The following is a 17080-nucleotide window of genomic DNA, read 5'->3' as shown; positions in this document are numbered from 1 at the left end:
TGTTTATTCAATTATTTGTATGGAATATGGTTTTAGAAGAGGCAATTAATCCTTGAAAGTGCACCATATTCAAATGTTCTCATTTCTAAATTTCTTTTTGTGCAAATTTGCTTTAGGGAATTCACAAAAAAAACTAATTCATTTCACTAAAAGAAATTCAAATACAAATTGCAGAATATATCAACAAAAAAACAAAGAAATCACACGTGTTGAATAAATAACATAAGGTAGGTTTTCGGTACAAAACGACACGCTACTTGTGAAGAAAAATAGTCATAAATGCATTGATTTTTCTTGGAAAATGTACAATATAATTGGAAATCCTAGTAATTAATTAATCAATTAGTAGCACAACAACAACAACAACAAAAAATAATTTCTTTCCAAGCAATACAAAAATATAAATCGCGTTCACTGTGGTTACATAATATCAGAATAGCCCATCTAAATTATATGGAGTAAGGTTTTGGATGAGGCAAATCCTTGATGAGTCCACACAATACATCATTATCAGGCATGTTGTACTCATCTTTCAAAGATTTGTTTGGTGGAAGAACACTAAAATAGAGTTGATGGCCCAAATATTGTCTTTCAAGTGAATTGGACCTTAAATTCCAAAGCCCAGCATTGTCAAGAGTTATCATAATTGCAGCCCATGAGTTTGGGTATACTTGGATTGTGCTCCTACTCACTGCATCAAGTAAGTTGTAGTTTTGTCTCATCTCTGGCTTCCATCTCCCCGGTACAATCCTGAATACGAAATCAGTGGTGAAGTCAGAAATTTATATAGAAAAAAAAGGTATGTATGGGATTTGAATATGTCATTTGGAATGATATCCACAACCCCTTTTGATGACGTAAAGAGACTACATAGGGGTGTGTGTGTGGTAAGTGGCATAAAGTTCGACATGGTCGTTGAGAATTCATATAACTGTCTCCAAACATATTCAGGATTGAGATATAGTTGTTGTTGTTGTTTAAGAGGGGGTGGGGGAGGGGGGGTGATCGATCTCCTATCCATACTTAGAAAAAAGGTCATATAACTGAAATAACACTTGTCATGTCGTAAAAATAAGGAGATTTGAAATTTTAGGTATGTGGTGCATGATTCAGCAATATTGAATTTCGAACTCATAATTTTAAAATTTTACGATGAATTCAACGTTAAGAACTTTAAAAATATAGTAGAATCGAGGTACTTACGCAACAGCAAAGAAGTTGTAACCATCCAAATGCCGAGATTGAACAGTCTTCTCATGGTTTTCAAGTATAATTTCCACAAAATTGCGATATGTAGCATTAACCACATTAGGTGCAATTGTGATTATTTCATTTCCACTTGGTGGTATATACTCATCCTTACATAGGCCATATTTGAACACCTTGTCCTCAACACCATAGTATTGAGCCAACTTAATAGGTGTCTCAGGATCCCTGTGCGAGACGCCGTTGATGGCATAACGACGTTTCCCATCGATAACGCCGGACGTGCTCACTAACCTTATGGTACGTGTGATATTGATTTGTCCGTAGTGGTAACTACCTTGCGGGTTAGGTCTAGCTGCACTCGCGGTTAAATTCCAACGGAAGGAGTTGAATTGGTTGAGTGACCATTCCCATCCTTCCGGGGCTTCTCCCAATTCCGGAGAGGCGGGGCCGTTACCTGTTGAAACATAATATAATTAAGTAAGTAGCAAAAATGTGAGATTGTCATACAATATTAATTCAATATTGTATTGGAGCAGGCAGATGTCCTAGAATGTTCAAATCTCATAATCAGCTAAAAACAAACACGTGTTTGACTCATCCAAGAGAATCAAAGCCTATACCTAATAAGGGGCCGTATTCAAACATAATATAATTAAGTAATTGAAAATGTTGCTACTAGAAATATGTGTGTGTTCATTCAAACAGTTTAAAAAACTTTTAAGGTGAAATGATCATGTAATTCAATATTACCGTTGGCATAACGGATGGTGGCGGTGGCGACACGTGGTTCTTTGGTAAAACGTGAAGAAGCCACAATGAAATAGTCCTTAGGGTCTTGATCAGCAGTGACCAAGACTGATAAGCATTGACCCAAATGAACATCAATCAATTCATACAAGTTTTGAACTGTGTGAGATCCTTCCATCTCTACAAGTTTCATTGTATGTCTTTGGATTCTAACATTGATAGTATCCTTCATCCCGACGTTGCAAAACCTAAACCTATACGTCTTACCCTTGACCATTGTAAACATAGGCTCATCCTTGCCATCACCTTTTCCGCTTTTACCATTAATAACAATCCCTTCTGGCCTTCCAAGTGAACGTCCGGTGTCTAAAAGGCCTTTCAATGTTTTATGACTTTTAGTGTACCAATCACTCACGAGAACGGTGAAATCATCAGCTGGGGCATCAAATGGGACAGGGATCAAAGCGCGACTATATATAGTTATGGGACCATACCCTCCAACTGACCTATGTAACGCTGTAGTAGGGTGGTAGTAATAGGTACCGATTTGATCTTTAACCTGAAAATGATAAGTAAAATTTTTTCCAGTAGGGATTGGACAATTCGTCCCTGGGTTACCATCTTGCCACGAATTCTTCCTTTGTTGGATCCCTTTCCATGTTATAAGGAGTGGTTCATCCAATTGATTGAACACATTGACAATAATGTTGTTGTTTGATGTGCAATTGATTTTAGGTCCGGGGAATTGACCATTGATCAAAATGACTTGTTGTGGCACACCAAGTGGAGAACTAGTACCATAAGTAACATTCCACTCGAAAGTCAGGTAAGGATCCTCTCCGTGTACATTAACCAAACATGAAAATAACAAAAGAAGAACAAAACTTATTAATTGTTTATTCATCTTTTTATTTTTTTGTTTGTTCTTCACTTGCAAATATTCTCTCAATTATGTCCTCTTTTGAGTATAAAATATAAAAATTTCAACAATTTTTTTTTTTATATATCGATGAGAGGAAAGGACAACTAAATAAGAACAAGTTGACAATTTTATGTTGGAAAAAAGACATTACACATTTATATATATAACTGGGTTGCCCGGAAGCATCGTTTGCTCCTTGGTTATTTTTTTAAAAAGAAAATTGCTCTTCTTGTGCTTTGCCTTTCTTTATTTTTTAAAAATATTTTTAATACCCTACAAAAAATTTATATAAGTTTTTGTTGACTAAAATATAATATGAAAGTACAAGAAAAGTAATGCAAAAGATTTTTAATTATTATAATATAGTAATAGTACCTTTTTATTTTAAATCAAATACAAAATTTTGTTTTTTGAAGAAGAGTTTTAGAGCAACTAGTTAGAACAGTGAAATCAGTCATTTATGCCAGCATCAAGCTATGTTACCTACATTATAATTCTTCGGATGTGGTCCATCTCCAAATCCCGCTTGAGTGTCAAATACTTTGTGCATCTAGTCGTCGAGTGAGTGATGCAACACACGAATTTGGATTTAGTTTTCTATTTCTGCAAATTGCGAATTTAAATTTAGTCGAACCTTACTAATGAAAAAAATGCTGATGGAAGAGCGGGTTCATAAATAGTTTCACGTGAATTTGAATTTTATCGGATCTCAAAAAAAAACTTGCTACGTGGTTACATCTTGTACCGTTCAATACAGACACACACACAAAAAAGGAGTAGGATAATTTGGTACCTAACACCAGGTATAACTACACACTTCATTAAAACCCCAATTTTCCAAGATCCCACCATTTCTGTGATCAATCTAAAACCACTACAAAAGGGTACCAAAAAAAAGTAAAATCTTGAATTTTGAGAAATTTTCCATTTTCCATTTTTTTGTTTGTTTGGTCTCTGTATTTGCAGAAGCAGAGGAAGAAGAAGAAGAAAAAAAAATGGCCAAAGAAGAAGCAGTGGGTCAGTTACTAGGGAAAACAGTGGAAAACAAACAAATCATATTGAATGGGTATATTGAAGGAATTCCAAAAGAAAGTGATATGGAGTTAAAAATTGGAAAAAAATTGAATCTTGAAAAAGTACCAAAAGGGTCAAATGGATTATTGGTGAAGAATTTATACTTATCTTGTGATCCTTTTATGCGTGGAAGAATGCGCAATTTCACGGGATCTTACCTCCCTCCTTTCGTTCCGGGAGAGGTAAGTAATGCCCTAAGGATTTAACTTATATACACTTATTTTTAGTTAAGTGTAGTTTTACTTGTTATAGTAAATGTGGTTGCTTTGTTTTTCGTGTTACCTCACTCCTTTTGTTTCGGGAGAGGTAAGTAATGCGGTAAGGATTTAACTTATATATACTGATTATTTTTGGTTAAGTGTAGTTTTACTTTAATTCCAAATGTTGCTTGTCTTGTTTTCCGTGTTATCAATTCCGCATTTTATGGACAGTAAACTGTAGTTATCTTGTAACCGCGATATGATGGTCAAGCCAAATTGTTACTTACTGCAATACTATTAGCCAGTTTCAGCTTCCAAAATTTGCTTATTTTCAAAAAAGTGCTTTCAGATAGTAGCAGTTTATGTTTAGCTACTTTTGGAGGATCCAAAAACGTTAATGCACTATTTTTAGAGGATCCGACACGCACCTATTGCCATTCTTGAAGAGTCTGAACAACATAGGACTGAAAAGGCTTTCTGTTTCCAGCAAAACTGGATGTTTAGTATACTCATGCCTAATTGCGTATACAAAGTATCCCTAAATTTGATTACATTAATCTAACCGAAACATTTGAATGTGGGAATTTGAGTCTTTATTTTCTTCCACACTATCGTTGTTATTGTAGTTTCGTTGTTTCTGGAAAATTAAACTGCATAGAGGATTTATATGGCTATGCCTATGCATCTTCGAAGTTCAATACAATTGCCTAACGGATACATTTGATGTTGACGAACTACATCTTCCCAACAATAGAACCGCGCTTTTGGAGGCGATATTTGCTACCAGTGCATGACAAACAAAATCTGTCGAATTCCCGGTGGCCAATATTTACATACACCAGACAACAAGCACCAAGAAAACCAGTTCTAGTAGCTGCATTTATAGTTGAACTTTGTTGTAGTACAGAGATCACATGCTAGCATTTGAAATTTAGTTTAACATTTTTTCTGTTTTGTCTTGGCCATAAGTTTATTGCAATGACACTTATCCTATTCATGTTTTCGAAAGGTAATTGAAGGATTTGGCGTCTCCAAAGTTTTAGACTCAGATAATCCAGACTTCAAACCAGGTGATATAATCTCAGGTTTCACCGGTTGGGAAGAATACAGCTTAATATACAAAACCGATCAGCTGAGGAAAATTCAGGCGGATGATATGCCTCTGTCGTATCATGTTGGTCTTCTTGGTATGGTTAATCTTGACCATTTAGTCTCTCTTTAACTTTTTATTAGCGCCATAACATCGATTGTTATAGTGTTTGTTTCTCTTCTTCCGAGATTTTTGCAGTTTTATTTTTGCCTCTTTAGTATCATATTTCCTTATCACCAAACTAGTTTTTTTTTTTGAGTTCAATAGGATGAACTTAAGAAATTACAAATGTTTTATGTATTTCCTTGTCGAAGTTGTATCTGAATCCGAAGGCTATGCAGTTCTTATTTTTCTGCACATTTCTTAATCTGCAATTTCCATCAATACAAAGTTACTAATAAAAAAAAAAGTAAAGACAGACTTCCTCTTGTAAGTGATTTTTGTTTGATGCCGTCCCTCTACCCTTCTCCACTTGAATATCAGGCTTAGTTCCCCTGATGCAGGCTCAAACATGTGATCTAAATTGCAAGCCCCTCGATCTTTGACACTTGAACTAATCATCGGGGCAAAAAAGAATGGGATCATATAGGATCGAGGGATTGCCTATTCCTCGTATTGTTAGACATGATTTTCTAGTTATATTATGATGTCTCATGAATGTCGACTTTATACAGGTATGCCAGGTTTTACAGCTTATGCTGGATTTTACGAGGTTTGCACACCTAAAAGAGGGGATTATGTTTTCGTCTCTGCTGCTTCGGGAGCAGTTGGCCAGCTCGTTGGCCAGCTCGCGAAGTTACACGGATGCTATGTCATAGGAAGTGCCGGGACAAAACAAAAAGTAAGTTTCTGTTTCCGCGAATTGTAATGTCTTTTAGAAACTGCAATCATGTTATAATTGACTGCAAATTCAACCACATATTATTAGGTTGACATATTAAAGAGTAAGCTTGGATTTGATGGAGCATTCAACTATAAGGAAGAAGAAGATCTTGATAAAGCTCTCAAAAGGTGAGGAAAATGTCTAAACAAACGTCACTAACCATCGGAAAGTAGAATAGTTGAGAGCCCGAGGTGGATTTAGGTCATCTTTGTGGGTTCAAATGGATTCATTGTTATGAGAGAAAAACATAGTAAGATCACGCTCGTTCTGAACTCACTGACTCTAGATCATGGATTTGCCTCTGCCTCTGCCTCTGCTTCTGCTTAGAGCACGATAAAGATGAATACAGTCCATTTTCGTAGTAACAATCAAATCAACTAACTCTTATTTTCACTTTGCTTGATAGATATTTCCCCGAGGGAATCGACATTTACTTTGACAACGTTGGTGCATCCATTCTAGACGCAGCATTGCTCAACATGAGGATCCATGGCCGGATTGCCATTTGTGGAATGGTGTCTCAGCAAAGTCTTTCCAATCCACAAGGTATACACAACTTGTTTCAGCTGATCACAAAGCGCGTTAAGATGCAGGGCTTTCTCCAGAGCGATTATCTACATCTATTCCCGCGCTTTCTTGAAGACGTTACTAGTTTGTACAAGCAGGGAAAGATTACGTATTTAGAAGACATGAACGAAGGCCTCGAGAGTGGTCCGTATGCTTTTGTTGGACTGTTTTCTGGACGGAACATGGGTAAACAGGTCATCCGTGTCGCTCACCATTGATCTTAATCCAGACCCCTCTGTTTTTTTTCTAGAGACAGAGATCTTACTGCTACCTCCGAGCTTAACATGACCTTCCCTGTTTGCAAAAAAAAGACCATTTTTGCATCAGGAACAAGGCCTATGTAGACCAAGTTGTAAACTGACAAGACAATAAACACTGATTGTTCTATAGTTATGTAGTTAATATATCAAATTAAACATTCAACAAGAAATAATTCCTGCATTATATAATTCTTGCATTATATATTCGTATTATTAATCACTGCATTGCTAATAGCTTCATAACCTAGCAGTAAATCAAGCGACCGTTATAATTTTTGTGTGAAGGATCAAAAACACATTTAAACTATCTCGTATTTTTGAGTGTAAGTTTCCTACCTGAACTATCAACCAAATTAATTTTAGCAAACAATGAAATTGAATGATGAGAAATGTGAAGATGAAATTGATGAAGGTGTTGAGAATAACTTTGGTAGATAAATATAATTAACCTCATGCACACTATATTCTTGCAATAATTGTATTCCACTTTTGTTAAAGCATATTAAATGTAACCTCTTTAAGGTCACAAATAAAAGTAAGAATACATATCAATTAGTCAAATGGTTAAATGTTTCATATAAAATCTACACCATGTTACACATTGTGTCAAATTCAGAATTTTCAAAAAATGAAATCAAAATATAAAATAAAGTATATATACACAATGTTAAAAGAATTTAATATAATACTATATAAAAGTTTGACCTATCTATATAATAGTATAATTTTCTAGTAAAAAGGTGTTAATTAGCTCCGCCCTTGGCCGCCACCCCAAAAAGATTTTGAAATAAAATTTCTAATTCAAATTTCAACAAAGACAACCATACAACAACAACAGCAATCCAGCGAAATCCCACAATGTGAGGTCAACAGAGACAACAATATTATATTATTATGTGATTTTGTTTTTTATCTGTTCAAGTTTGGTGAATAAAGTTATTCGATACACATGATTGTGAGAGATAACAAGTACTCCATACAATTAGTCGAAATATACACAAACTAATCCGGACATCATAAAATCCTTTATTAGCCGTTACAGTACTAGATAAAGTTACTCGATACACATGATTGGTAGAGGTAATTCCATACAATTAGTCGAGATACACATAAACTAATCGGATCAGACACCATAAAATCCTTCATTAGCCGTTACACTGCTAGATAAAGTTATCCGAAACACATGATTGTTAATAGATACTCCGTACAATTACTCGGGATACACACAAACTAATCCGGAGACATACAATCCTTTATTAGCTGTTACACTGCTAGAAAAAGTTACCCAATACAGATAATTGTGAGAGATAACAGATACTCCATATAATTAATCGAGATACACGCAAAACGACCCAAACATCATTAAACTAAATGCATATGAATCCTTCATTAGCCGTTGCCAAATATTTTGTATATTTTCACTTTCTATTTTCAAACGGTCTTATATTATACCTCAGATTTCAAATAATATGACCGTTGAGACCCCCAGCCCCCACAAATACCTATATATACACACAATTCATCTGTAATTCTCCTCAATTCACTTCTTTTGCATCAAATTATCAAAACCCCACTTCCCAAAATCTCCAAAAAAATCATCAAAAACTCAAAATTTGTTCAAGAAAATGGGATTCAACAATTATTACTCAGATTCAACTGAATCCCATCACCACACAACACACAAAATCTTCCTTTTTTGTAACTACATTCTTCTTGGTGCATCTTCCAGCTGCATTTTCTTGACTTTATCCCTCCGATTAATCCCCTCCCTGATCGGGTTCTTCTTCATCCTCCTCCACGTCCTCACTATAGGTGGTGCAGTCTTTGGCTGCGCCACTGTGTCAGCACCCTCCGGTGCTGGCACTAGCAAATGGTACGGAGCACATATGGTGTCCTCCGTACTCACAGCAATATTCCAAGGCTCTGTTTTCGTGCTGATATTCACGAAAACAGGGGATTTCCTCGGAAAATTGAATTCCTATGTCAGAGAGGAAGATGGTGTTGTGATTTTGAGATTAGCTGGTGGATTATGTGCTTTGATCTTTTGTCTTGAATGGGTTGTTCTTACACTTGCATTTTTCTTGAAATATTATGCTTATGTTGAAGGAAATAATGGGAATGTTGCAATGAAGAACAGAGGTAGAGTTCAAGATGAGGAAGATGTCAAGAATTGGCCATGGCCATTTCAAGTTTAAGTAGAAAGTGGCTATTTTTTGCAAATGTGAACTTCTATTTTATTTGTTAATTCCTTGATTTAATTTGGTTTGTTGTTGTAATTTGATTGGATTTTGACTTTGGAAGGTCTATTATTTGAATATGTACTTTGTATAATGAGGAAATCGAAATTATGCAACATGTTACTACTAGTGGTTATATTTGCAAATGTGAACTTCTATTTTAATTGTAAAAAAATGATTTGTTGTTTGGTTAGTTGATGTAATTTGATTGGATTTTTACTTTGGAAGGTCATTGATTTATTTCATTTGTAACATAATTTGATTGGATTTTTCCTTTGGATGCTCCATTAAATGAATTGGTACATTGAAATTATGCAACATTTGCTACTAATGTTTTTTATGAGTGAGGAGTCGGAATTTGAAACTTATGGAATTTGAGATTCTAGTCATTTTAAGTGACATATTTAATAAAATTTTTTTACGATAAATACAAAATTTGAATCAAAGTTTATGGTAAAACATCATTGAGAGGGGGAAATCAGTTCATGAACCATTCTAATTCTATAAGCAGCAAGATTATGGTAAAACATCTATTTGGTGAGAAAGTAGCAATTGTTGTTCCGGAGGAGGGAAGAATCTATCATTAGCTTTTTGGGAAAATATCACATGAACAATTTGAATGAAATCTTTCATTTTTTAATTTTATTGTGTTTGTTCAACTTTATCTTCTATTCGTAGAATACATTGAATGTACAAAAATTGCTATAACTAAGTTTCTCGTATTTGTATTAACAACTACTCTAAATGGAAAATATTTTTAGCATAAGAAAGGGCTCATATTTGAGTGATATTGATAATCCAAGCTTCACAAAGAACATCCTTCATGTTGAAGACATAATTAACATAATCTAAAATAACACGCACCATCAAAGCTTTTAGATAAGATAAATCGATCATTTAACATAGTAGGTTTTAGAGTTTAAGTCTTATCACCATTTATATTTATCAAAAAAAAAGGCCAACATGTGATTTGCAGACTACAAGGAACAATTATGTGTTGCATAATATAAGAAAGAGCCACAACAACTAACAATAACATATATGAGTATATATTTTCTATGAGTTAACATGAATATCTTTCATGCTTGTAATAATTTCGTATAAAAAATATCGTGTTCAGTTGAATCCGTAGCACTAAGCTATAACCGCCACCGGTAGCAGTTGCTAAATCTATTTGTGAGCTTGGCGCATGCAAGGAGACTCAATTTTATGTGGCGATATTCAAAAATTATACAAAAAATACGATAAGTTGCAATTCGATCTTTTCATGTCAATATGATATTAAATCATTGATCAAAGTTTTACGTAATTTATATCTCAAAAAATAAAAATGTCGCATAAATTAAAACACATGAAGTCTCTCAAATCCATGAAAATTATGTTATTATAATTTATAATTGTAAAAACTATCACGCATACTCTCAGCAATAATCACAATAAAATGACATGAATAATAAGAATAAAGAGCACTAATTAAAGAGTACCTAGTTATATGTAATGTAAAACAATCAAATCAAATATTACGAAGTTTGATAAAAATAATAAGTAGCCTACTCATTCGAGTTAAAATTCACTAATCTTTTCACTATAGTATCACAAAGTAGTTCTAAAAGTGAACAAAATTACATAGTATCTGTTTAGTAGGGGATGACATGTATTCAAAAAAATAGTTGAGGTGCGCGTTAAAAGTGGACAAAGTTACTTAGTATTTATTTAGTAAGGGGTAGCATGTATTTGAAAAAATAATTGAGGTACGCGTTGTCACGATCCCAACACGTCGTGGATGACACCCACAATACTTATTCCAGTAGGAGAACCATTTCTACAGCCAACTTATCAAACTCTAGGAGATAATAGTTAAAAACTTGCGGAAGCAGAAATAAACCAGAAATAATATTGAGTTCCCATATACTCAGCCAACCAGGTTAATAACAATGAAGTGTGGAAGTAAACACATCCTAGGAACTGAAAGTCATCGTACCAAAACACTAACTAACAAGTCTAGAACAGGAGTACAACTCCATATAGAAATAAATAAATAAACAGAAATATCGTCTGAACATCCGAGTCTCGAAAGAAGGACTGAGATAGATAAAAAAAAGTCCACGACAGCATGACAGAATAGCTCACCCTTGGACTTTGAACAACTTGCTAATCTTTCAACCTAGGTCTCTTTGCAACCGGCTGAATATGCCCTGTACTCAACAAAAAAGCAGAGCAAGAGTAGTATCAGTACACAAAAACAACGGTGTACTGGTAGGATCACGCAGTTAGCCAGTAAGCGGATCATAGAAAAGTAAATTTCAACACAATAGGCATATACATGTACAGAATAAGTCAACCACATCTCAATATCACAGCTCAATGTCTTTTACATGCTATAATTTTACACAAGGGTCGTCTCAAGGGACCTACAAATAATCAGCTTTGTGTCGGAACATGACACCAGATTCAAGTATGTGTCAGAACGTGACATCCGATCCAAATACGTATCACAATATGACACCCGATCCAAATTATGTGTCGGAACGTGACACCCGATCCCAAGATATCACAATCACAAGAACATTGAATGTTTACAACATTTATACCACAAAAACCAGGTTCATCACAATAACAAGCCAACAAGTGATTATTTCACACATAATCTAGCATGTTTCTCTATTCATATAAACATATGTATACCATGAAGCAATTTAATCGGTATATGAAATCCATACGAGAAACTAAACCATCACATACCTCAAATTCAAGCTTTCAGAACCTTACAACACAATAACCTTTCCTTTTCGGGTTCGTTCTTCTCGTTCTTGGTCTATAAACATTAAATACATATCAAAGATCAACACAATGACCTAACTAACAAGAAATACAATACCAGTTCATTCCCTAGGGCAAACCCATGATCCTAACCTTACCCTAGGGCTATTTTCCATCATAAATTTTTATTTCAAACTCTCCCCAAATGATTTTCACCCATACTTCTAGTTACCAAGAATCAAAATATGAATATGGAGAGTAAAATTCTTACCTTAAGCGTGAAAAATCAATGAAAATCGCCCTAGGTGGCGCTCTTGGGGTTTTAGAAGCTGAATGTTGTAGAAAAGACCGTTTCTGATCTTTTTCACGACTTAAGTCGCTACTGTCCCGCTCTGGCGGGATATGCGGGAACAGAGAGCTCGGAGTTTGTTCCCCAAGCCCTCATTTCACAACACACCCCCTTTCAAAAACGTATTAAAATATACCCCTCGCGCAAACTTTGATTTCGGGAGTTTTACTCGCCCGAATGCGATTTCGCGAAGCCATCAACGCTCCGTATCGCCTTGGCTATCATCCTGTTCAATCAAATTATAAATTTGACCTTCCATCGTTTACATGATCACCCTAGACTTCACCTGACTCAGTATTCGTTCGAGTCTGGCCTGACTCAAATTTTCTGAAGTTACTATCCGAAGTTTTCTGGCCCGGAATCCTTCCCCATTGGCCTACCCCTAACGACGGGAGAAGGTCGTTACAAGCGTAAACTGGTCAAATCATCGTTCTTACAATATATACTAACACCCCCACAAAGAATTTCCAAATACTCTATACGTGGATTACATTTCTCTAGTACAAAAAGATCCTTGGTGAATTGGATTCCTTATATATCCTTTTCTAAATTGGGCAGTCAATTCATTATATTGGTGTAAATGTATATATATAAAAAAAATATTCTTGTACAACGTTATTACTTCTCCTTCACATGTTCAATCTCAATTCTAATTATTTTTAGTGATTAGGTGAAGTTGGCAAACTCCTACATTTCATTCTTTCATTTGATTTTTGGTCATCACATGGCTATGAATTATGATGCCTTGTCCCCCAATAACATTTCTTTCTTTATTTGTTTGGAATTAGTTGTTCACTACTTGCATGGAGCATCAGATTAATTCGCATTATGTAAGGCTCATTTAAAAACAAAAGCGCATTCTAACAATTTGTTTTTCATATCAAAGATATCGGATTAAGAATGGAAGGACCCAATATTATCTATTCCACCACAACTTTATTGAAAAATGTCATAGACTTCATTGGAGTCAGCATTTCCACCCTAAGCATTTCTTTTCCTGCCAGGGGATCCAAATTAATGAACGATCAGTGCACTTGAATTTCCAAATAAATTGATGTCAACTGTATGAATTCACACTAACAATCCACTTATTTAGACTATATGAATCTAATAGTTTGAAGATTTAAGCTAATATGCATTGTCTTACAAATTTTCTAATGACATACTAGTCTTTAACATGATAGATTTTTTTCCATACATATATAGATTAAGATGTTATAATTTATATATATATCTATACTATATTAAAAACATGAAGATCCGTAAAATGTTGATTGAACTTTTTCCCCTTCATTAAAAAATTCCGCTTTAGATAAAATCGTCTTTTCACCATACTTACTATTTCTTTCAATATTTAAAAGTTTAAAATCAATTAAAACATCCGTATTACAACTATTAGAAGTCCTAATTATATTTGGTATGAATGGAGTGTGTGTTTGATGTACTTTTTCGAGCTTTTAATTGAATCAAATACAATATTTTTCAAATATATTATTAATATAATATCTATCAAGTAGCTGATACTATTAATAACAATAAAAATAACGATAGTGGTGCAGTATTAATACTAATAATTTTTTTTTGTTAAGAAAATCAAAATTACTGTGTCTATAATAGACTTTTTTCTTTAATTAAGTTTAGAACTTTTAGGTTTTCTTTCTTTAGAAATTTTAATTATTTTTTGTGGAGATAATCAAAAGTGCTGTGTATATAGAATTTAGTTTTAGTTAATTAGGTTTAGGCTTCTTTAGATTTTTCTTTGAATAGATTTTTTGGTTTTAGTTAGGTTATTAACTTTAGGATTCTTTTATTATAAATTTATATATTTACTTTGTCCCGAATTCTAGAATTTAAAGTCAAAAAAGCTTAAAATAAAGAGGAGTTGACCACTATAACAAAAAAACCAAATTTTACATTGTTTATCATAAATATCGACACAGAGGTGAAGTTTCTTGTGAGATAAAGTTATGTAGTAGATTGATATTTATGTTTTTAATAAGCAATTATAAATATTACATTTATTTTTAGTGTTAATTGTTATTTTTCAATAATATAATCTTTTTTATGTATTTTTTGCTAATAAATTGATGCGATATACACATGCAATACACATATATTAAATTTTGAATTTTTTTCCATTTAAATTAATATAATTATATGTATTGTAACTTTAGTTGCAATATTATATAATAAATTCATTTTACGTGAAATCTATTATATTAATGTGGCATATACGTGCAACGCACGTAAGCTACACTAATATATATATATAATTTAGGAGTTTTATAAGACTGAGTTTTGAATTTAATCGTTAATTAATGAATGCGTCTTTTAGGTTAAAGTCCAAGGGAACAAGATAGTCATGCCAAAAAGTCTTGAGGTGGCCAAGAAGGGTCGAACCAAAGCGGACAATCTTGGGCTGGGTTGGACTGTGTTAGAGGTTGACTATGATGGGTATGATGAGAGATAGATGTAGGCCAAAAAAGTTTTTAAAAAAGGTAATTATACCAGGCATGACACACCTGAAGCTTACTAAGGACAAGATATGAAGGTTGAAGATTATGGAAGAAGATCAGTAAGTAGTCGATCGTTGCCTAGTTTCCTTATCATGATATTGTTATTATTATTACATCACCACCACCACTACTACCATCATCATCATCCTATACTAGCTTATTCTTTGATTTTAGAATTAATCGTTATTTTCTTTGCTTCAGTTACCATCATATTTTTTGTTTGCTATTGTCTTCCGGCATGGCATTAAGCAAGTTCTTTCTTCTGCGAATATGAGATAGATCGACAGCTGGTATGGGACTAAGGGACTGTCGGAATAGCGATAGACCAGATTCAAAGAAGTCTTGCATTGGGTGTTGTGTATGTCTCAGGCAAAGGCGGATTCCATTTCTTATCCTAAGCAGTTGAAAAAAGAAATGTAGAGAAGAATATCCATATAATAAAGCTTTCACAACCGGCCAACGATCCTTTTCGTGCACTGATCGTGGATAAGACACTCAGGAGAAGAAAATATGTCTTCTCCTTTGTTTTTTCAGTATGGCTTTCTTTACTATCGTATAATTTGCTTGAGATATTTGATATTTTATAAACTATTATCTAAATTGGGGATATATCGAAAAAAATTTCTCTATCTTCACAGAATAAGAATAACTAGGTTGCGTACCTACTATTTTCTCCGTTATGAAATTATACTTAATTTGTTATTGGATGTTGTTGTTGTAATGATAAATTTGTTAAGACTATATTATTGAAATGTTGAGGTGTAGTGTAAGAAGCTTTAAGGATATACACGATTGGACTAGGTTGCGAGGAACATATTGATAGGGAGAATCATATACTTTTTCCGTACATATTTATTTATCCACTTTGAACTTTATAAGTCTCTTAAAAAATATTCTTCGTTATATGTTAAAAATAACAAGTCAAAATAAAAATATACTTTTAAAATATTGAACAACTAAAAATAAACGGAAGGAGTATTTAATCTTACAACCAACCAATTCACCACCACCACCTTTTTCCAATACCTTTAATAAAGATGAAGAGAGAGAAATTAGATTGTTCATGTTCGAATATTTTCACTGAATTGGCTAGATATGATTTCTTGGCCATTAAAAACTCAATAGGGTATCTTAGATTATACACATCGATAGTATAAAGATTATTCGTAGTATCGTACTATATTATTTATCAAGTCATGATTCATCACTAACAAAAAAGAAAGAAAAAATCGTATGAGATTCATCACTAATATGTTATTATATAGTATATAACTAATATAATTTTTTGTTAATTTATCTTTAAAAAGAATTAATTTTATTGAGTCGACTAATCACTCTAAGAAAATAAATAGTTAAAGAATTTGTCGATAATCTGTAAATAAATAGTGTAGATCTAACATAATTTTTAGATAATTTATTATTAATTCGTTATTTAATAAAATTAGCTACAATTTTTTTCTATATTGTGAGTTAGCGACAAAATTTCTATGTTTTTTTTTTATTTTTTATAATGAATTGATAAGAATCATAAAGATTAATTTAGAATTATCTGTATAAATAATTTAGATATTTTATATATTTTTTCAGTGTATAGAATTTAACCCAACATAATATAAACTAAAATGGGTCAAAGAAAGTCATATCTTCTGTTCCTTTTGCTTCTTTTTTTTTCTCACTATGATTGTACCTGCTCACCTAATTTATATGGGACACATTTTGTTTTTTGAGATTTAAATTCTGTAAATTTTCATTAATAGTTTAGAATATATTGTTTCATTATGCTGATATAAAAAAATATACATAAACAAACACTTAAACTTAATTTCAATTGAAAGTAAAAATTAAAACTTTGAGTATGCAAGGATAAACACTCAACTCGTCTTCAATGTGTCAGTTGAATATTATATTTTTACTTATAGAATGATCATCTAAATTCCTCCAAAATTTATTTGTCACGTCAGTACCAGGCGTCCACGAGACACATTGAAGACAAGTAGGAGTGTTTAGTTGTCAGTTGAGATCAAGTTAAGCTATCTAACTGTGTACTCTCAAAGTTAGAATGCTTACTTATTTGCTAAGCCCAAATTTATATATATATATATATATATATATATATATATATATATATATATCTATTTATTACGTCTTATTAGAATATTTAATTTTTTATTTTAAAATATTAAATTAATTTAATCTAATTTATCCTCAATTAAAGTGATTCTGGAGAAATAAAAAAGTATCAAATAAATTAGAATGGATATTGAAG

At 33.0% G+C, this 17080-nt stretch overlaps 3 protein-coding genes across 3 annotated transcripts; 2 read left to right on the top strand and 1 right to left on the bottom strand.

The window, feature by feature from the left end:
• Positions 1–449: 449 nt before the first annotated feature.
• Positions 450–2860, bottom strand: LOC129881114 (L-ascorbate oxidase homolog). The gene is made up of 3 exons (XM_055955465.1): positions 1960–2860; positions 1204–1663; positions 450–750 (listed from the first exon to the last, which is right to left on the bottom strand). Exons 1-3 carry the CDS (start codon positions 2858–2860, stop codon positions 450–452), a joined length of 1662 nt encoding a protein of 553 aa, XP_055811440.1.
• Positions 2861–3651: 791 nt separating this feature from the next.
• On the top strand, positions 3652–7141 carry LOC129881112 (2-alkenal reductase (NADP(+)-dependent)). The gene is made up of 6 exons (XM_055955463.1): positions 3652–3681; positions 3845–4134; positions 5162–5339; positions 5917–6083; positions 6171–6253; positions 6532–7141. Exons 2-6 carry the CDS (start codon positions 3874–3876, stop codon positions 6908–6910), a joined length of 1068 nt encoding a protein of 355 aa, XP_055811438.1. The 5' UTR covers positions 3652–3681; positions 3845–3873; the 3' UTR covers positions 6911–7141.
• Positions 7142–8496: 1355 nt separating this feature from the next.
• On the top strand, positions 8497–9318 carry LOC129878943 (uncharacterized). The gene has a single exon (XM_055953495.1). The coding sequence runs from the start codon at positions 8578–8580 to the stop codon at positions 9145–9147; it is 570 nt and encodes a 189-aa protein (XP_055809470.1). The 5' UTR covers positions 8497–8577; the 3' UTR covers positions 9148–9318.
• Positions 9319–17080: the final 7762 nt, after the last annotated feature.

The sequence above is a fragment of the Solanum dulcamara genome, chromosome 2 (assembly GCF_947179165.1).
Source record: "Solanum dulcamara chromosome 2, daSolDulc1.2, whole genome shotgun sequence".
NCBI lineage: Eukaryota > Viridiplantae > Streptophyta > Magnoliopsida > Solanales > Solanaceae > Solanum > Solanum dulcamara.
This window is presented reverse-complemented; position numbering and strand designations above follow the sequence as displayed.

Coding starts and splice junctions, on each gene's coding strand:
- LOC129881114 (XM_055955465.1), bottom strand. CDS start 2,860: ATGAATAAACAATTAATAAGTTTTGTTCTTCTTTTGTTATTTTCATGT. Junction 1,664..1,959: donor CACCATCCGTTATGCCAACG/GTAATATTGAAT, acceptor ATGTTTCAACAG/GTAACGGCCCCGCCTCTCCG. Junction 751..1,203: donor TACAACTTCTTTGCTGTTGC/GTAAGTACCTCG, acceptor TTTCGTATTCAG/GATTGTACCGGGGAGATGGA.
- LOC129881112 (XM_055955463.1), top strand. CDS start 3,874: ATGGCCAAAGAAGAAGCAGTGGGTCAGTTACTAGGGAAAACAGTGGAA. Junction 5,340..5,916: donor GTATCATGTTGGTCTTCTTG/GTATGGTTAATC, acceptor GACTTTATACAG/GTATGCCAGGTTTTACAGCT. Junction 6,254..6,531: donor CTTGATAAAGCTCTCAAAAG/GTGAGGAAAATG, acceptor TTTGCTTGATAG/ATATTTCCCCGAGGGAATCG.
- LOC129878943 (XM_055953495.1), top strand. CDS start 8,578: ATGGGATTCAACAATTATTACTCAGATTCAACTGAATCCCATCACCAC.